At 48.4% G+C, this 21,775-nt stretch overlaps 1 protein-coding gene across 1 annotated transcript in view; it reads left to right on the plus strand.

Moving 5' to 3' along the window:
• Positions 1 to 664: 664 nt before the first annotated feature.
• Positions 665 to 21,775, plus strand: part of FSTL4 (follistatin like 4) — a 431,430-nt gene continuing 410,319 nt past the window's right edge. Inside the window, exon 1 of the mRNA XM_088839301.1 lies at positions 665 to 698. Coding sequence (XP_088695427.1) covers positions 665 to 698 — 34 coding nt within the window. The remainder of the gene's footprint in view (positions 699 to 21,775) is intronic.

Below are 21,775 nucleotides of genomic sequence, written 5' to 3' on the forward strand. Positions count from 1 at the left end.
AAATGTTACTGAAATCCTGTTATCCGGTGGATGCTTGAATTCTACTACAAGAAGGATTGGTCTTAGAACAGAAATGAAGATAGTGGACCCCTTAATTTTTGGAGTTCACTATCTTGTTAACTGAGTCCTCAGCTACAAACAGGAATACTACAGATTTAACATGATTTCTCACCAGTGTTTCTTGTGTGCCCCATTGCAAATGCTGTCTGCAGAAACTGAAGCATGGGAACCTATCAGTAGTGTCTCAGCCTTTCCACCCTCCTTTGTTCTTACAGATGTAGTGACAGGTGTATTTCAAGTGGGTTTCTGCATACCAGTCAGCATTTAGAGTATTTACTGTGTGCCCAACCCTGCCTCCTTCAGCCCTCACAACAGCCCTATTGGGTACATATTATTGGCCCCACTTTAGAGATGAGTAAACTAAGGCCCCAAAATAGTATAACTTCTCCACGGTAAACCAGAAGACCTGGTGCCAGCATATAAACTCGTTTATCTGATTTTGGAGAGCAAGTATTCACGCACTAACTACCCCTTGACTTGTTTACATTCTGCAGTGCTAAGTGCTGGGCATTTGTCATTTTCTCAACAGACTCAACAAAATGAGACCAGGAGGCTTTTGGCTGCATCTCACACTGCTTGGAGCCTCCCTGCCTGCTGCGCTGGGATGGATGAACCCGGGAGCCAGCGGAGGATGGAACGTGGGTGTGGGAGAGTCCCCGGCAGAGGTATAGTCACGTCACAGCTGGCATGACATTTAAAACTTATTGCTTTTGATTGTTACAGTATCTGATTTCCTTTCTGCCTATAGTTTATATCAAGTAGATTGCAGTGGAAGTGAAAATCCTACTGCCTTTGCAGTAGGGGACAGAAGGAAGCCATGTGTGTCGATAGGGACTAGAGGTTTATATGATGCTATAACAATGGTCTAAAATCTCTCCAGTGTAGAAGATGTATCCCTAGATCAAGCTGTGGTTGCATGTTTTCTATGCAGACCCTCCCAAGAATGGCCTCTGTGTATATTTAATAGTACTCTGAAAGTGCCAACTCATAGGTGAAACACACCCCTGTGAATTAATGAAGTCTTTTAATTATAAAATATGTTTTAAAGGAAATAGACTCCTTTTTAGCTATGTAGATAAAAGAACCAGGCAGAGTAAGAACTGGCGGGTGAAGTCCTGAGGGAGCCGGCCTTAATGAACAGATAAGAATGATTAATGGCATGTTAGATATATATAAATGCTTCTAAAGTGCTTGAAAAACTTGTTCTCAAATGCCTCCCGGGAGAGTCTCGCCATCCTGCTAATTGCTTAGTGAACTCTGGTCTGAAGTGGTGAAGAGGAGTCCTAAATAGCAACCGCCCTGCTCAGGTAGTGGGCTGCATGAACTGGGGGCTTGTGACGGATGTAGACTTTCTGCAGAAAATGTTTTGTACATGCTGAACCTTAAGAAATGACTAGACCCTCCTTCCATTAAAACTACCTAGGATTTCCTTGATGATGTGGTGAATACTAATTCTCACCTGAGAGCTTTCCAGGGCGTCTTAATTGCCATTGTCTTCCAAGATGCACCCCTTTTTCCTTCACTCTGCCTGCGTCCTGTCCTGTGGAATAAGGAAGAAAGTGAAAGTCGCTCAGTCGTGTCTGACTCTTTGCGACCCCATGGACTGTATAGTCCATGGAATTCTCCAGGTCAGAATACTGGAGTGGGTAGCCTTTCCCTTCTGCAGGAGATCTTCCCAACACAGTCACCCCCCAAAGTGAGCATTACCTGGAGAGTGAACAGCGATACCTGGTATATGGTAGGATTAATGCATTATTTGATCAAAAGACATGATTTCTCTTTCATTATTACTTAATTGTAATGCAGTCCCAAACCTACAAGCCTTACTCTTCAGGGAGCTTCAGAAGTAATTTAATGCACACACTTTTCCTGCTGAAGTTAGTGTGGTTTCCCTTTGTGGTGAGCAGATGATTAAATAGAAACACTATCTCTCCCATCTAGCTCCATGAAGGACTCATCGTAATGCTCTTTTGAAAGAGTCTGAAGGCTGACTTGCCAGCAAGCCCGGCGTTTCCCAATGGGAACCATTTAATCACTAGACTCTTACTCATAGAGAGGGAAAACGATCACTTAAATCCTATAAATATATTGTTGAATATTTACTAGCAAAGCAAACAGGCAAACACACAGCAAGGTGTGTTTAGTCTTCTTACTGTTGGGGCTCATTAGCCCACTGTTTTGCTCATTTTAGTTAAAACAGTCAAGCCAATTAAGGTGGGTTTTAGCTGGAGGTAAACTGAAGGTAAGTTGATACCAACCCAGGGCTTCTTTATTTTAGCTGTTAACACCCTAGTACTTTGTATACCAACAAGAAAAAGCAGATGCTGCTCATCCTGAGGAAGTGAGGCTCTTTTGCTTGGGGATATTGTTGTGCTCCTTGCCTGCCTTTTTAGGACAGAGCCTCAGAGAAGCCATTGTCACCCAGCTTTGGGAATTGCACTGCTTCAGGGAAAGGAAGTGATGCCTCTGTGGACTCTGGAAGGCAGAAACATCTGCCTTAGCCCTCCAGTTCTCTTTGCTATAGTCTGAGTTTTTGTGAGTGCTCGTTGAGTCAGCTTCTGCAAATTTTTAAATGAGATGATGAGGATGTGAATGGGCACAGGACATAGGACAACCTCCGAGAATGTTTAGAGAGGGCAAGACATGTGTTGTCCAACATTGTTAACTGGTTAGTTGGCTGACCTTGATCACACTTGATGCATGGTCCCACTGTGCCCTCACTTGTTAGGGTCCTCCTGTTCCCTCCCCGGCTTTTTTTGCAAGTCTGAATCAGCCATTCCTCCAAGGCCTTGCTCTGGTTCTTACCTTTTCTCTAAAATCTTCTTTGACCACTCTTGATCATGTTTGATCTCTCCCTGAACTCCTACTCCCAATCTTTCCTATCTCTTTTTCTTTTTAACTCTTAAATTTTATTTTAGCATAAGAATGAAGCCTCCTCCACCTCTTTTCCCCCAAAGGGTTATTATATGTTCCGTTCCATCGCTCAGTCGTGTCCGACTCTCTGCGACCCCGTGGACTGTAGCCTACCAGGCTTCTCCGTCCATGGGATTCTCCAGGCAAGAATACTGGAGTGGGTTACCATTTCCTTCTCCAGGGGATCTTCCCAACCCAGGGATCGAACCCGAGTCTCCTGCATTGGAGGCAGACGCTTTAACCTCTGAGCCACCAGGGAAGCCCAGAGGCTTATTGAGTTTTTCAGTCAGTCGATATTTATTAAACATTTGGTACTAGTCATGAAGTCACCTTGGGTGCTTTCAGTTTCGCAGGAGACTGTCATATATTTAAATGAGTTTTTAATACCTCCCTGTGCTGGAGGCTCATTTCTGAATGGTCCCTCCCAGCAGACCTGTAAGCAGCTTGTGGGGTGAGCCATGCTTATACCTTATCAACATCCAAGATAGTCCTGTGTGTTACAGGGGCTGGAGTTCCTTCTTTGAACTGTAGCTCTTAATATATCCAGAGCTCACCTCGCAAACCGTATTAAACTCCTCTAGCTGTTTCCTCAGGCAGTCTTATTTTCTAGAAGAATCAAAACCAACAGTTTCCTGAGACTCAATAAATAAATAAATCAAAAAAACCTTTCCAGGAATTAAATGGTAAAATGTTTCCCTGTGTGTTTTCTTCCTGATAGGAGTGCTTCCCAAAACATTCATTGACTTGAGATTTTTGAAGTACTTGGAAAGCATTAATGAGATTTGATTTGCCTTTCAAGTTATTATGCCAATTACTCAAGTGTCCTAAGGGTAAACAAGGATTAAATGACCAATGTGTGTGTGCTTGCACATTTTTAAAGCAATTATAATGAATATGAATTTTGTTAAAATATTGTTTTATGTACAAAGACTGCAGCTGAAATAGCTTCAAAGAGTTTACCATTTTACAAACGTAGATAAAAAAGAAATGTAGCTGGGTGGAGTGCCTGTTTAATAAGAGCTGAGTGGCATGACATGGTCTAGAATACTAATTCAATCCTGAATATACAGGAAACAATTCGAAGAGATACAACTTATTGAAATTCTGAAATAGTTATATTTTCCTCTTTTCCCTGACACTCTGGCCAAAATAGATACAGAAGTAGAAATCAGTGTTGGTAGAATTTTATAATGGGGGGAACCAGGAAAGTGAGAAGGATGTGGTAACAGTCCCTAGTGACACCCCCTCTTGAGGGGCAGGCCTGTGTGGGAGGGTCCCCTCCCGCTTTGAGCCCTGGATACCGTGTTGCCATCGCTTGGTAGGTGGCGGGGATTGGATGGTGGCTATTACTCAGCCTTCTTGCCTGCTTCCTGATTTTACTGAACTTTTCCTAAATTGTTCTTCCCCATAGTTTCTAGTCACACACTAAATATCTGTAAATATTGATACTGGTTCCATTTAAAATTGTTAGCTTTGTATGCCTTGGTGCTTACAGAGCAGAGATGTGCTTTGAGGTCAGACATAATTTTTTTTTTTTTTTTTTTAGTGTGTGTGTGAGTGAAGTCACACAAGGATCTTTGAGGAGAAAGATATATAGGAATGGTATCAGAGTCAGGATGCTTCCTGTCCTCCCTGACCCTAGGGGTCAACCTGAGAGAGCAGGATCCTCCCGGGGCTGACCTGCCCTTCCCCTTTCTGCAAGGGCTGGCCCCAGACACAGAATGCACTCCTCTCCCTGGGAGGACACCTTCGAATTTTAGAGAGGTTAAATGATCTGGCTTGTCTCTACATTGGTTGGGCACTCAGGGGGACTCAGGCTGCTAAGACTGAGCATTAACCTAAAAAACATTTTTCTCCCTTAATAAGTGTCCTTGTTCTTGCACATTTGATTGAATTTAAGACCAAGCTCCCCTCCCCTTTCTAATGATGGTCTGCCCCACCCCCTGTCCCCAACTTCTGTTTGATTGATGGCTGAGGAAGATTAGTTGATCACTCCAGCCCCTCACTCTGTTTTTGGGAAGAGAAAGCCAGCTCCCTCCTTCCTGGGGGACCCCAGACAGGGTCCAGGCTGGTACTCAGCATTTCCTAGACCTCACCTGTAGCACAGGCCTGCATACAGCTTTTATGTCTGTATTCTGTGGAGTTGCCCTTCCTCAGCACTCCCTGGTGCCAAACTCCAGCCTTGACTATCTTTCAAAGAAGATGACACTGGGTGTACCACTGTTCAGCAAGAAAGTGCGATGGACCTTTCCCCTTTCACTGAGTGTGGGGCACTGGGGTGTAGCTGGCACCCCTTATATGAGATGTCTGCTGCAGGGGTCGTTCTGGTAGGGGGAGGCCTCTTCTCTGCTCCTCCAGCTCTCGCCTCTGACTGTCTGCTGATTACTCTGTGTCAGAGGGTATGGATGTTAGCTTCTTCGGGAAAATCAGGAGATTGCAATCTCCCATCTACAGATGTGAATAAATTTGTAATTTCCAGGGTGAAGGGTGGTGACAGTACTCCAAGTCCCAGGAACATCGGATGAGCTGGCGTCTACCTTTAGAGATTGTGTGGGCTGCACCTACTCCAGTCCAGGCTCTCTTGAGCTTCAGTGTGCTTGTGAACAGGCCCTAATACTTCTAGTCCCAGAGGACAGTGAGCAGAAAAGCTCTCGAGGTATCCCATACCCTCCCTCTCCCATGCACACATTCAAGAAGGAGAATCCAGTTGGTGATGAACCCTGGCCTTTTTTTTTTTTTTTAAGCTTCCTGCTAACAAGATGATGTTGACTGCAGTCAGGAAAAGGAGAGAAACACACAGGCTGCAGTCATGCTGGGAAACAGCTTGCCATGAAATTGACTTGGGGGAGAGGAGGCAGGGGCAGGTAGGTGAGGGGGTCGGTGAATTGATACAGCCTGGGTCTGAGTCATTTTCACCTATTTTCAAGCAAGCGGGCAGACAGGTAAACTTAGATCTCTGAGTTCTGGGTCACACCCTGGCTTATCCATAGGTGATTTATATCCAGAGGTCAGCCTGTACTCCCATGCCCCCACCACCACCACCTGTGCCTCCCACCCTGGTGTCCCATCCAGCTTCTGGCCCCAGCACCCAGCCAGGCTGCTTTGGGGACCACAAATGCTGGACTGGTGCTGTGTTTGGGGGTCTGATTTTCATTTATAATCCATGGACAAGGGAAGCCACTGTCTTTGAATGTTCCTCCTTTCTTGCCGGTTTTGGCAAACCTGCTCTGTACCAGTTAGTGTACTGTGCGCCCCTTTGGTATTTTTAGATCATAGTTGACAGAGTTTTAATTGGTTCTGAAAAGTTCTGTGACCCAGGAAAATAAACATTTATGAGTTCACAGAAAACCATTATTCTTCTTCCTCTTAATTTAGCATCTACATATCTATTTTATTTATGCCTCTGCTGCTAAATAATCTATGCTTCTCTAGGAAACTTCCCATGCTTGTAATCAGGACATTAGGCCAGGCATTGTAAATAGGGCTCTGATTTCCATTTTGGGGGAGCTTGGCAGCATCAGCTCTGCCAGGCCCCAATCATCTGCTCGATTAGTTTTCTGTGATTGTGGGTTGTCTCTTTCGTCTCCCATTCAGAGACAAGAAAATGCCATGTCGGTGTCAGACTCTTAACAGGCCCCCTGTGTGGGGGCTCTACTTCTCTGTCCTGCAAGCCAAGGCCATTGTCCTTCTGCCTCCCCTACTGTGGCTTCTGCTATGAGGCTTCTGGGCCTCATCTTGTTGCCAGCCCCCTGGGGAGGGAGAGGGTCTCCAGCTCCAGGGAGGGAGGGCTTACGATGAGAGGGGTCCAGGACCTGAGAAAACTGGCAGGGCCAGGCAGATGCTGTTGGGTGAAGGGAGCAGCCCACCTGAGCCCCCCAGGGCTTGGAGGAGCCATGTATCCACAGAGGCTGGTCCCTCACTGGTCAGTGACCACACACACTCGCATCTTGGCCTTAGAAATTCTCTGAGTCAGGAAGTCCTGCTGCTGCTGCTAAGTCGCTTCAGTCGTGTCCAACTCTGTGCGACCCCATAGATGGCAGCCCACCAGGCTCCTCCGTCCCTGGGATTCTCCAGGCAAGAACACTGGAGTGGGTTGCCATTTCCTTCTCCAATGCATGAAAAGTGAAAGTGAAGTTGCTCAGTCGTGTCCAACTCTTGGCGACCCCATGGACTGCAGCCTGCCAGGCTCCTTCGTCCATGGGATTTTCCAGGCAAGAGTACTGGAGTGGGTTGCCATTGCCTTCTCCCAGGAAGTCCTAGATGCAGAGAAACCCGGTCTTTTCCCTCATGGGATCATGGTTCTAATATCTTGAGGGTTCTTTCTTTCCAAAAGTGAAACCTGGGTATCCTCACTCCTTCAGGTGATTAGGGCCTCCAGCTTGCCCTGGGGACAAACCTTATGCTTTGCTCAGGTATTTGAGGAACTGTAGTGAAATTCAGAAAATAAATTAATTTTGCTTTAGTTTAATTTTAAAATATCTCCCTAATAGCACTTCTGGGCTTAGTAGGGAGTGGTGACACAGATTCCAGCCCTGAATGGACCCCTGCAGGGTAGGAAACCTTTGAGAAGACCCTGACGCTGGAAAAGATTGAAGGCAGGAAGAGAAGGGGATGACAGAGGATGAGAGGGTTAGATGGCGTCACAGCCTCGATGGACATGAGTTTGAGCAAGCTCCAGGAGATGGTGAAGGACAGGGAAGCCTGGTGTGCTGCAGTCCATGGAGTCACAAAGAGTCGGACACGACTGAGTGACTGAACTGAACTGAGGGTAGAAAGGAAACAGAATTCTGCCAGAAGGGGTTTGGGAGGGGAGGGCCAGGGCAGTGGTTTACCTAGTGCTTCTTCCCTCCTCCAAGGGCCAGTGTCCTACAATCATGTTTTGGAGGAAATAGTCCCTGAGGGAAAGATCTGGGTGTGTTAGGGCAGACAGAAGTAAGGGGTCAAGATGGAATTTGGAGGGTGGAGGGAGAGAGCTGTGATGTATGTCCGTTGGGTGGTGGGGAAGCGTCCAGCTCTGGAGGTTGAGCTGGGATGGCATACACTGTGTGCCGTAGGCTGGTGATCCACCTGTGTGTCATGGCTTGGCCTTCTCTCTGTGGTCTCAGTAAAGCCTGTCAGCCATTTGACCCAATCCCCAAATTGAGAAATGACCCACTGGGAGAGAAGAGAACAAGAACAAGCAGAGCCCCTTAAACACTGTTGCAGCCTTATAGCTCAGAAGTTCAGTCTGCCCCAAGCCTGCGAGTCTTGGGGTGAGAACACAGGACCCCTGGCTGGGCTCGGTGTCTCAGGTCTAGCCTGGCACAGCTCATTCCGTGGACTTGAACCACTTCCTTCTCTTCTCTGGACTTCAGTTTCCTCATGTGGAGAGTGAGGGTGATCAAGATGTCAGGGGAGGTCCCTTTCAGGCTTATTTCACACCTAAATCCTATCGCTGCAGACTGGGCCCCTTTAAAACGTGAGCAGAAAGCTCAAAGTGTTCTTTCAGATGCAGGCCTACCTCTCTTTCTTAACCCTGTTTGGCCAAGTAGCAGGTGTGAGGTCTGAAGGCATGGCCTGTCTTGCTTTGTCTGAAACCTCCTGGGTGCATGCCTCTAGGGAGGAATAGCTTTTGAGGAGCTCTGCATGGAGACCATGTGGAGTCTGTTTGGCCAGAAACACTGCCACATCCCACATACAGATCTGGGTTCAAAGAAGGCTGCCCTGGGGTAACTGCTGCTGGTGTCAGGGAGAGAAGTCCTCAGTGTGCTAAGAAGAAAGGAGTTGGAACTGTCTTCTTACTCAGTGTCTAAGAAGGGCTGTGTGTCTGCCATGTGCTGGGAACTATACTCAGAGAAGGGTTTCCTAGACCTTTTGACTTCACAAAGCAGAAAGGTGAAAACTTTTTAAAGAATAAACTCAGCTAACTCCAGGAATCCCCATCACCTCTTTATACCTTTATACCTTCTTATTTATAAAGAAGAATAAAAGCCAGAGTTGGAGGAAAAAGGGCAGTCCATCCCATGGAAGCCTGACACTGGCATGTTCTAGATTGCCCACGCAGGTGGGTTGTGTCTAAGGGCCAGTCAGATGTTAACTGTTAATCACTGGAACATCCATCTATTGGGTTGGCCAAAAGGCTCATTTGGGTTTTTCCATAACATCTTATGAAAAAAACCTCAACAAAGTCTTTGGCCAACGTGGTAGTTAACAGGGAACTGAAACCCACAGAAGCGTGTGGTAGTGTGGCCTTGAATTTCCTGCTGAGCTGGAGTCTGAGCCCCATCAAGACACTGGGTCCCAGACCTAGTTCCAGAGTTGTAGTCTGTGGTGTCTGTCCTAATTTCATGGCTGGAAAGCTCTATTAGCTCCAAGATGGATAGGGTGGATGCTTGTCTCAGAAAGAGGCCCCTGGACCCTCCATGTAGGTGGTGGCGAGTCCCCCTACAGATACATTTCCATGGTTACATCCAGCAGTCCTCTATGTGGAGGTGACAGAAGAGCTTAAAGGGAAAGGAGGGTGAGGATTTCTTATTCATGATCTTGAAAATTTCTTGCCATCTCTTTACTGTGCTCATGAAACCTGGCACACCACTGCTCTTTGGTGGACAACTTCTTCATCCTGATAAAAGGCAGTCTTGTTTCACTTCTAGTTGGGAAGAAGAAAACTCAAGAGAGTTTGCTCTTGGCTAGAGTGAAGAATGGAGGGTTAGTGACCTGTGGGACTCAGGTCTTCCCCTGGCCAAAGGGTACATTTCAGCCTGACTCTGTGCAGGGTAGGAGTAGGGAAGCTGGTGCTGACAAGATGCTGGGTTGGCCTGTAGGGAACCACCGTCGTTTTCCCTTCAGCTGTAGGCAGCTTTAGAAAAGCACCTGAGTGATTGCTTGATGCTTCACCTGGAGACTGAGCCCTGCTTTCCCTGCTTTACCAGTGTTCCAAGAGTGTCTTGAGTTCGAACTAAAACGTTTCTGAAGTTTTAGTTGGAAAAGAAAGCTACCACTGTTAATTTTGTTAAAATACTTTAGCCATTGAGGGTCTGGATTGGGATAGAGAGTGTATGTGTGTAATTTTTTTAAGAGCTAGGAAGTCATCCTCGTATTTCTCAGGAAAGTTCTTTCCAGGGAATACCACTGGTGACCAGTGAGCCCTTAATGGAATAGGAAGTGGCTTAAAGAACCATGGTGGCTGGTCACCTAACCAGCTCTGAGGGAGTTGGCAGATTGGCCCCACCACAGAGGTGGCCGACATGAGCAGCTGGGTCTCGGCCCCTGCCTCTGGAGCATGGCCTGGTCTGCTGGCCACACAGTTCTCCCTGCTGAGGCTGAGAGTTCTGTGAGCTCTTAGTGGCTTGTTGGCCGGTGTGGGCAAGCTCCTCGCATAGACAGGTTGTAGGCAGCCTTCTCCGCCATGACCTAACTGGACCCCAGAGGTTCTACATTTCCTCTTCATCCTCCATGATGTTTATTGTTGCTTTAAAATCCCATAGTTGCTTTTTCCAGCTGGGACCAAACTTTTCACTTGCCGCACTGCCTGTCTGCGCTGCTGCCTAAGGAATCTCCTATTCTGCCTTTGACTCAGGGGCCCTTCATCAAAGGGCCCAGGGGCTCAGATCTGCTTCTTCCCTTCCAGCTGTGCAGCTGAGGGAAGTTCCTTATTCTCTGACCTTCAGCTTAGCATTGAGTGGAATGCAAGCAATAAAAGTCCTGATTTCAGAGTTGTCATGAGAACTAAGATGGTACATGTATATCCGGCATGGACAGCTGCTCAGAACATAGCTGTCAGAGCTGTGGTTCATGTCCTTGATATCAGAACCCTACTAAGCACCCATCAAGAAGACTGAGCACTTCTCTCACACCAAGAGCTGGCATGTTACCACCGGCTGCAGTACTTGTCACTCAGTGTTCAGCAGGGCAGCTCTTGTGGTGGGAGGGTCCTCTTTCTGGTGGAATGGTCAGTGTCCTGGAGTCTGCACCCCCTGGATCCCCAGTGTCCCGGGTGGTTGGTACACAGTACCACTTCCTATAAGCCACTTCCTATACACAGTAGGGTATTAAGATCCTTGTCAAGTAAGTGAATGAGTCAGAGACCTTCTATTATTGTTTTGGCATCACATAGGAATTTAGACAAGGAGAGTTGAGTTTCTAGGACTCTTTACAAAAAAAATCCCTGGAGAGACCAGACGGTTCTTTGGTTTCCACTTATAGTAGAATCCTGTCACAGTTGCAAATCTTTCCAGCATCCTTTCTAGCATCCAGCAGAAGTGTAATAGAGCCCTATGGGTTGTGTATAGGGGAGGGGGTTGAATCCCTGACTCATTTGCTGTCTCCCTCACAGAGTGGGCTTTGGGCCTGCCTGACCCTGATGGTCCCTTCTGCGAAGAGGCTGGAACACGAGGCAGGCACTCTGGACCCTCACCTGAAATGGGAACCTGAGAATGCAATGTAAACTCAAATGCAGGATGTTCTGTTTATGTTTCACATTTTCAGGGTCAGCAGAAATAGCCTGTGGCTCCAAGGAGGGTGGCTTCCAACTATCCCTACAAAGGGAGGAAGGGATTGAGGGCAGTGAGAACAGAGATTGTCTCTGGGGATGTTGTTAAATAGGTATAAGACTCCTGATGGCTTTTCTTGATGCTACGTCTTGGGTCAACTGGAGTGAAAGCTTGCTTAAGCCGTTCTATCATTTAAAGTTTGCTGTCTAAGTAAAGAACACAGAACTCTTCCCATTTATTTGCTTTTCTAGCCTTGCATTTAAAACATGCTGGAAAACTTCCTCTCTAGTGAAGACCTGAGGTTTATGTGGTCCTGCTGATGTGCATTCATTCCGGGGAAGTAGACTTGGGGACACCAGGAGATTTGAAATGGGGGAGGCCTGCCAGGCGATGCTCTGATTGGAGTGCTTCTAAAATGTGCCCCGCTGTGCCTCCTCTTCCTCCTCCACTCCCTTCTCTTTGGTTGTCACATATGCTGTTATTTTCACTTTAGCATTTGGCTGTGAAGAGAGGGATTCTCTGCCTTGTGCTGGGTGTTCCTCCCTTGGCAGTGTAGTTTAGGAGTATGTCTAAAAGCAGAACTTCCCACTTGACCTTCTCGGGATGCAGTATACCTACCTGGTATGGGTCTCTGGACCTTGGGATATCTGGGCCAATGGGGACATCAGGTGGTCTTAAATCCTAGTCATCAGTGGGTATCCACTGAGCACTCTGCTGTGTGCTTGGCCATGTTCTCGGGCCGACTGGATGAAGAGAAATGGGACTGATTGTATTCTTGGGGCTTGAGGACCAGTGGGGTGGAGAATTGGGAAGGTGATGGAGCACTTGGCTATTAGAATCTGAGTTAGTAGAGGAATTTAACCCTATGTTGAGTTTAGCCTAAAGGAAATTAGGTCTCTTTCTCAATGACAAAGCAGGAAACAGTGCCCCCCCGCTGCCCCGTTTCATTGGCCCACTCCTGGTCCCATAGCAGGATGCTCGTTCTCATGGTCCAGACTTTCTCCTCTGCAGAAGGGCTGTGGCTAATAGCAAGCCTAGTGTCATAGGTTCATCCAAGGCCCATGATTCAGCTGCTCTGGAACACTCAAGAGGGTTGGTTGGGGGCTGGAAGAAGCTAGCATCACAGGGTGTCACCCCCATAAGCTGGACGCCGTGGTTACTGCAGCAGCTAGTGGTGTCCACCAGAACTTGTCCACCAGAGCAGGCGTGCATCCCTCTGGGCCCTCTGCTGAGGTGGTTCTGTCCAATATGGCCCTGGCCTTCTTGTTGGCCCAGAGGACTTTATTTGGTGACAAGGAGGGAATGGCTGCCCATTGCTGCTCTGCCTCATCTCCCCGAGGATGCTGTCATGTGTGACAGTGCCACCCCATTGCCCAGACTGTCATACCTGGGAGTCTTAGCTCTTCCTTTCGAGTCCCATCTTAAGCTGGGCTTCCATCCATGTCCAACGGGTTGTACCAGTTGGTTCGGGAATTCACAGGAAGAAAACACTTCTGTGACCATGATGACTAGGACAAAATTATCTGTGATTCATTATACATTCTAGATGAAAATGTAAAATAGGCTTGAAGCCTTATCTCATTGAAAATGACTGTTCTTGTGCTGCAAGAAAGGAGGGTCCTGAGCTGCATTCTGTAGGAAAGCCCTGTGGGTGGTTGGCTGTGTCTCACCTCGGGATTATGAGAAGGGAAAGGGAATCATCACAAATGGCTCTAAGAAATCACCTGTAACATGCACATGGTGAGCAGTTAATGCAGTGTGGGCCTAACTGTGGGTGACGGGAGAGTTAAGCGCAGAGAGGCACTGGGTGGGAGGCAGGCTGGGAAGGACCTCTTGGAGATGGAGGGACTTGGAGAGGCTGGCAGAGATGTGGGTGGGGAGAACACTTATGTATTTGAGGAGGAGGGACTTTTGACGTGTAGATGTGGACTGGAGCAGGACCAGGTCTGTTGGGGAAGGAGAAGAAGAAGGACTCTGGGCGTGGTTATCCAGGCCTGCTGGCCAAGTGACTCATGAGGGACCCTTGGTGGCTATGAGCAGAGTCACCTTCCAATGCGTTTGTGTACACAGATGTGTCATCTTGAGGCCCCAGAGACCTTCTGGAGCCCTGCAGGCTGCCTCGGGGGTACAAGGCTGGGGTCTTCAGGCAGCCTGTCCCCCTCCCTGTCTCTGCTCAGCTCACCATCTCCAACATGCACGTCTCTGTTCTCTCCCTGTTCTCTCTGGAGCCCACTTTTCTGCAAACCTGCAGATCCTGTCCCATAGCCTTTCTCCTATAGCTTTGCCCTGCCGGTACCCCAAGCTCCGGCCTCAGGGCCCTGGGCTACCCGGCCTAGGTCAAGTCTCAGAACCTGGTTGGCTCAGCTTGGCCAGGCATTCGCGTTGGCCCCATCACGCGTAGCCATGGGTTAGGTCCCCAGAGGAGAAGTGCCATTCAGGGGCTCTGAGCAGAGGCTGTGGGTTCAGGCCTGGGGGGCTCCAGTGAAGGAGCAAGACAGCAGGTCACCGTGGGTGGATGGGGTTGCTAAGGCTGAGGAGCCAATCTCCGACCTTTCAGCACTTGGAGCAATGTGTGCTGAATTTTCAGAAGTGCCGGCAATTTATCAAGTTGTGCTTTTTCCCATCTTCAGAGCTGGAACTGGGTTAGGATACCTGCCTACATGGTCTTAAATATTTGCCCTTCTGCTTTGTATGCCCAGCTTCCTCTACCTGTCTCCGTGGTACCCTCACCACATCAACCTGGACTGTCTGCGGCTAGGCAGTTCAGAAGCCCAGTTTACCCTCCCTGGCTCATCCCAGCTGACAGACAGGCTGTAAAGGCCACTTGCTGTCCATGCGCTGGCTCAGCATTTCGCCAGTTGTCACCCTGACCCTCCCAGCCCCACTGTGACTGTGTTCATGCCCCCTCAGCAAATTGACTAAAGGGTAGCAGGCTTTGGGGCTTGGAGGTGGTCCTGTGACTCTAGAGCTCATGCATCTTGTAGGGCAGGGAGCTCTTTAGGATAGCTGCTTTGAGGTTTAGCTGGATTTGTTCTTGGGAAGAAAGAAGGGGCTTCGTGGGAGGGGAGTCGTGACTTTTCCAGGTGTCTCTTCTTAGAGGGGCTGTCACTCTGTGGAATCCAGTGAGTAACAATACAACTGAGCTGCCATGAGATAATTAGGCCACGGAATCTAGACACAATGGATGCTGTCTCAGTTCTGGGAGCTTTGCTCCCAGCCAGGTGCAGAATCTTGTTGCATTCGCAACTTGGGTTTTGCTGTCATGTCTATTTCTGGGTAACTAAGAATATGGAGTGTTAGAGGACCAGGGACACAGCCAGGGTGGGAGATGTCAGGCCAGGGGCCCTCTGGATCTCAGAGCTGGGCATCTGAAGACACTCCTCGTAAGGAATAAGTAGATTCCTGATAGAGGCTCCTTTGAATTCCATAGCTATGAATGTTGATAACATTAATAAACAGCTCTCATTTTGTCAAAGCTTTAAGTACATCACTCCATTGACCTCTGAAAAAGATTCTATGAGGTACCATTAAATTTCTTATTTTATTCATGTGGAAGCAGAGGCTTCACGATGATGGGTGAGTTGTCTGAGGTCTCGCATATGTGAAGTGGCGGAGCTGGGCTTTGCACTGGCCTTCTGACCATCCTACGCTCCTCACAAGCTCCAACTGCTTTCTCCACCCCAACCCCTACCTTACATATTTTTGAGGCTCAGGAAAGGGTGTTTGGGAAATTCCTTGGTTGTCTGGTGGTTAAGACTCCACACTTCTAAAGCAAGGGGCATGGGCTCCGTCTCTCATTGGTGAACTAAGATCTCACTTGCCTCATGGAGCAGCCAAAATTTAAAAGAACATTTGATGATGTTGGACTTTGGAGGCCAGAGCAGACTCTGTTATGTCAGATAAGACGCTATCACCTCCTAGTGGGCAGCACAGCTTGAGGGAGCCTCCTGCCCTACCCTGGGGGCAGTGGCAGAGCATGTCCTCCCATCCCTCTTCACCCTGGCTCCCCAACACACATCTCTTTCTCTTGTCTTCTCCTGCTGTGGGAAAGGGCCTATGGGGCAGCCGTGGAACCCACAGGAATTAACATCTCTTAGGCTATTTTCTTCCCCTTTTCAAGGGGGTCTAACAAGAACTTTGAAGCCACTGCCTTGTGGATCCCTGAGCATCTGCCCTCATGTAGGGCAGAGCCTGGCCAGGCCCACTGCTGTGTCTGTGTGCCTAGAAAGCTGGGTGCCTGGGCTCTGGATGGAGGCCTAAGCATGATAGTGATGAGTAGTTTTCCCTGTTTCTGCTTCTAAGAATTGGCCTTGGAAAGTGCCTAAGGGTTGAGAACTGTCCAGGGTTGAGAGTTAGGAAGCTGGACTCTGGGCCCTTGACTTTAGGGAAGAGGCAAGAGTCCCAGAATCAGTGACTGAGGCGATTACCATCAGACACAGGTTTCTGGAGGGTCAGTAATCCCAGTGGGAAAATGTTGGTATTTGCTGACTCTTCTACTAGCCCCTGGAAGAGAGGGAGGGGGTCAGTGCTGGGTTACAGCCAGAGTTCCTTGTGTTCCTGCTATTGGAGTGAGGCTGTCATAGAGGGTGGTCCTCTCTTCCCCAGAGGTGGGAGTGGTAGGGCAGCCCCAGGTAAACAGGGCACTGAGGTTGGCTCAGCTGTGGGAGCCGGCGCTGGCTCCTGTGGAAGTATGCCTGCCTCCTCCAGGGGGGTGAGCACACCAGGAAGTCTTGGCTCCTGCCCCATGGATGAGGAGGGACGGGCAGCTCTGGGGGCAGGACAGGCCCCCACTATACAGTGTACAGAGTGCCCACTGTAGAGCTCCGAGGGGAAGGAATCCTGGCATTTGAGTGTGCTGGAGCCAGGCAGCTCATGGGCAGCACCCACCAGAGGATCAGAGAAGGTCAGGGCAGCTAGCCTAGGGTGGGTGCAAGAAGAGGCGTGAGGGGACAGCTCTGGCTGGGTGTTGGTGGTTCACGATTGGCACTGTGTCAACTGATGGAGCCACCCTGCACCCTGTCTCTGCCCGTCATTGCCCAGTGGGGCAACAAAAATTCTGGCCCCTCCCTGCTCCAGGGGCCCCAAGGCACTGATGAGTACCTGTTTGGTTCTGGGCGCTGTGCTCAGGGTCGGGGACAGGGCGATGCCGGACAGTCTCCCAGGTGGTGTCCGTAGCTGGGAACTGGTAAGTTACAGCAGCCACCAGGTGCCCTGCCTCTGTAAGTTCTCCTAGCCATCTCACAGGCATTACCTGGAATCCCAGTTTACAGCTGTGGTCACTAAGGTCGACATTAGCACCTTGGAGCTGGAGACCCAAGGTGCTGGGGCCCAGGTGAGCACCTTCACAGCCACTGAAAGCCAACTCATGTCCTCCAGCCTAGTCATCCTGTTCTCCCCATCCCTGGGGAGGCTCCCAGCTCTGGTGCTGAGCCTGCCCTTCCCACCTGCACCCAGTGGCTGCTGAGATCTGGATACTGGGGTCGCATGACTCCCCAGGGAAAGAGAGCCGGGGCCTGCCCCCTTATCCACCTGCTTTACTAAATCTTGCTGGGAAAGAGAAATCGGTGCTTCTGTGTGCAGTATCTATGCCTGGGAAAGCCTTCCTGGTACCTGCCGAAGCCGTGGTGGTCCCCTGGAGGCTGACTGGCTCTGTGATGAGCAGCACTGACGCGCAGAGAGCCTGTTCTGGGGGAGATCGTATCCATACATTGGAACCAGCTTTATAAAAAACACTGATGTGTCCCCGCCCTAGAGGTTGTGATTTAATTGGTCTGGGGTATGGTCTGAACTCTGGGTTGCCGAAAACGTCCCTGTTCGAGAACCACTGGGTTAGCTTATAGAGGAAGTGCAGATTGAATGCCCTCAGAGTTGTCCTTCTCAGCAAATACTCTTCAGGGAGAGAGATGGTTCCAGCTGTCGGAGACAAAGTCTCATGTGCCTCTGCCCCGAGTGCAAGGCCCTCTGTGAGGTGTGGGTGCCTAAGGCTGGCCTGGCTCCTGACCAGTAGGCAGAGGGCAGATGTCTCTCCAGCTGAGCAGTGATGCTCAGAGTTCTTCGCACACACCTCATTCTATTCTCACGACCACCTTCTAGGCACTGCTCTGAATGTCATCTCGTGGGTGAGCAGACTCAAGTTTCTGGAGTGTCCTACTTAAGTGCAGCTGGGAAAGGACAGGAGAAAACTATTGGTTTTATCCAGCACTTTTGGAAGGGCTGGCTACTAAGTGAATAGCAGTCCAGCTATGCTGACCATTGGGTGCCTTTCTTTCTGACTCTGTTATAAAAGAAAATTGAAAAGGAGCCTTATTGTGCCTTAAAGGCTTTTTAATTATATATAACTCATTTAATTTAAACTACTTTAGGTTCCATTTTTAATACAAGTTTATAGTGGTACAATGAAAGTGCTTTCTAATCAAAGGGTGTTAGCAGATTTATCTCCCTGTATAGAAGCAGATACCCATAGGAGCCCAGGCTAATTATTTATCCAGACAACAGTCAAAAATTGCCAAGAGTTGAGTGGGAGGCATGGTGGTAGAGGCTCACGGGTGGCACTGGGGATTCATCTGCGGTGGAGGGGGGCTGTGAAAATTGAGGAAGGTGGGTGTGGAGAGGGCTCAGCACACAGAAGTGGCTCCTGTCACACTCGCTGCTGTTTCTGGGGCCACGACTGCATCCGTTGCTAGTGCCTCGTGCACAAGTAGAAAACCTCTGGCATTCTGTTTCCCTTCCCTGCTTTGTCTATGACCATGGCACTTCTTACTACGACATGTTCTGTACATTTCATTTGCTTGTTTGTTGTCTGTCTCTCTGCGTGAGATCAGCTGTGGCACCTGTGGACAGGGGGATGAGAATGGAAATGCGGGCTTGCGCGGTGCTTCAGTTCAGTTCAGTCGCTCAGTTGTGACTGACTCTTTGCGACCCCATGAATCACAGCACCCAGGCCTCCCTGTCCATCACCAACTCCTGGCATTCACTCAAACTCACCTCCATCGAGTCGGTGATGCCATCCAGCCATCTCATCCTCTGTCGTCCCCGTCTCCTCCTGCCTTCAATCTTTCCCAGCATCAGGGTCTTTTCAAATGAGTCAGTTCCTCACATCAAGTGGCCAAAGTATTGGCGTTTCAGCTTCAACATCAGTCCTTCCAATGAACACCCAGGACTGATTTCCTTTAGGAGGGACTGGTTGGATCTCCTTGCAGTCCTAGGGACTCTCAAGATTATTCTCTAACACCACAGTTCAAAAGCATCAGTTCTACAGCACTCAGCTTTCTTTATAGTCCAACTCTCTCTCACATCTGTACATGACTACTGGAAAAGCCATAGCCTTGACTAGACGGACCTTTGTAGGCAAAGTAATATCTCTGCTTTTTAATATGCTGTCTAGGTTGGTCATAACTTCTCTTCCAAGGAGTAAGCATCTTTTTATTTCATGGCTGCAGTCACCATCTGCAGTGATTTTGGAGCCCCCCCCCAAAATAAAGTCAGCCACTGTTTCCACTGTTTCCCCATCTATTTTCCATGAAGTGATGGGACTGGATGCCATGATCTTAGTTTTCTGAATGTTGAGCTTTAAGCCAACTTTTTCACTCTCCTCTTTCACTTTCATCAAGAGGCTCTGTAATTCTTCTTTACTTTCTGTGGTGGCTTGAAGGGATGACAAAATGGTTCTGAGCAGGGGAAGGTCGTGCTGTGCACAGCAGGGAGCAGGGGGCAGGTCTGTAATCAATGCAGCCCCTGGAGGGGCCCTCCTTGGCACAAGTAGAAAACCTCTGGCATTCTGTTTCCCTTCCCTGCTTTGTCTATGACCATGGCACTTCTTACTACGACATGTTCTGTACATTTCATTTGCTTGTTTGTTGTCTGTCTCTCTGCGTGAGATCATAAGCCTCATGGGGACAAGGGTTGTGACTGTCTTGGCATTGCTGTGTCCCCAGGTCAGTCAGTATTTACTGAATGAACAAATACATGGACAGATGAAGGAAAGCATAAATGAACCTGGCAGGAGAATTACCAGGGGCGAGGGGTTGTGTGTCTCAGGGAGAATCAAGGTGGTGGGAATGGCAAGATAAGGCCTGACAAAAATGCTCTGCAGGGATGAGCCTGCAGAAGCAGAAGGTGATAAATGAGGAAGTAGAGTTTATGCCCCAGGGGGCAGAAGGGCCACTGGCCAAACAGGAGGACCAGGGAAGAGGGGATTGTTTGTGGGCAAGATGAGAGGCTCTGGTTGTGGCACTTGCACTGAGGGGTTTTCACTGTTTCTTTTGGAGGAAGTGAGCGTGTCTTTCATTCGTGTGCTCACCTTCTCACCCATTACCTGCCTTTTTCTCTTTCCTGCTTGTGCCCATAAAGCAATATGTCTGGGCTGCAGACTTAGACTCAAATGGGAGGGACAAGCATTCAATTACCACTCTCAGTGTGGTCTGCCAGGCAAATTGTAGCTACTCTCTAAAGTCAGCTCTGAAACTCTAAGACTGTGAGTGATGCAGGTAGTGATGCAAGAGCCTTTTAGAAAACAGGCAACAGACCACTTCCAGGTTACTCAGCAAACGTGAGAGAAGTTGCCAAATGAAAAAATGAACGAGTGTAAAAAAAAATACAGCTGGATTGTGTGCTACACATTTATTATTCAATAAATATTGTGTGGTTTGTGGGTGGAAAAAAGAGCCCTACCATGCCTCTGTAACTTTCTGCATCTTTAAGTCAGATGATCTCTATCTGTGACCCACCCCCACTCCATGTGTAAAAGCAAGAATGAAAAATAGACATGAGAACTCTGCCAGAGGGCAGCTCTTTTCCCTCTTTTGTCTCTTAATTTTTCAGACACAGTTTATTCTAAACCTCATTGTGGGCTTGTAGCTGGCAGAAGAAAAAAAGTAGCAAGTTTTAATATCATATGAAACAGGTTGATGTTAAATTACATTATCTATTGGGTGGTACCTGGAGGGGATAATAATAATTGAAACATAAACTGTCCCTTTCCCGGAGGCCACCTGTCCCCCCTGGACCCCGTAACATGGTCTTGATTGTCTTGTGGCTCACGGATGACTAGAACACAGGACAGCTGGTGGGCATGAAACCTCCCAGAATAAGGAAGGCATCCTTGGCTGTCCCTGATCCTGTGGAAACTTGGCTAAAAATGGAAAATATGGAAAGTCAGACTTCAAAGGCAGTCAGTGTGTTCCACGAGCCAAGAGGAGACCCTCACTAACCCCATACTCTCCTCAGGAGACCATGAAAGAAACTGACTTCTTCCCTGCAATCCATCTGTTGAGGGTCTGCGACAGGCCAGACCCTGTGCTGGGATGAAAGAGGAATGAGACGCAGGCTGTGGGGGAGATGGATGCTGTGCTAGTTAATGGCAGTCCTGTGTGGCTGCGGCACATTGTAGTTAGTCAGCTCTGCGTGGTGGGCAGGGCTTTGTCAAGCCTGTCTGGTGTCCCTGGAGAGGATGACTGTTAGTTAATGGGGTGGTCCCTGGGGTGCTGAGTTAGAGCCCCATGCTGCTAACTCTTAGAAGAGACCTGCGTGGGGTGATTGCTTGTCCTCAAGCAGAAACGATACTGTGCTATACTTTTCTAAATAAAAAACTTAATCAGTTTTTGATTTGTTGGGTTGTCAGAGAGATGAAGCTGGAAAGCGCCCCTCTTTCCTTCTTGGTCTTTTCATCGGGCTGTGTGCAGATGATGGTGTTTAACAAGTTGAACTGATCTATTTGTCATTGACATTTATTCCATCAAGTGTAATTTAATGTTTACTTGTACTGTCACTTTGGTAGATTCACCACAGAAGACAATTTTAAATCCAGAGCCAATTTTTTTTTATTGTAAATGAATAACCTTTAATATATTGCTTTAAGTAATACTGAGAATTTAAAATCCCTAAATCCTCACATGATAAATCTATTCATTCTTCTAAAAACAAGAAATGTAACATCCAAGTCACCTTAATTTCTGAAGGCCTGGTACATATTCTCATTCTTTCTTTTCTCTATGGTGTCTCATAATCATCGTTAATATTTTCTCTTTAGAGCATCACAACTTTCCTCCAATGCAGCCCCTCTGTGTTCCCCATCAGAAAGCACTGGGTAGAACTGCCTGAGGGATTCTGCCTGTGTTTCTGAATTGTCACCTAAATTCATCCTGTCTGGGCAGTCTGATCTGCCCATTCCCAGATGGGGAAGCTGGAGTGGCAGGTGTCTGGGCAGCTCCCTGAGCGCTGCGGCTGCTGGTGCACTTACCAATAACAGGCTACTCACCCCCTGGAGGCTCTGAGGGTCTTGTTTACATCTCCTCCATGGACATAAGGAAACTGATGTTCCTCACAAGTGTTCC

The sequence above is a fragment of the Moschus berezovskii genome, chromosome 8, assembly GCF_049115385.1.
Source record: "Moschus berezovskii isolate FMDL1 chromosome 8, NW_MosBer_1.0, whole genome shotgun sequence".
Taxonomy (NCBI): Eukaryota; Metazoa; Chordata; class Mammalia; order Artiodactyla; family Moschidae; genus Moschus; species Moschus berezovskii.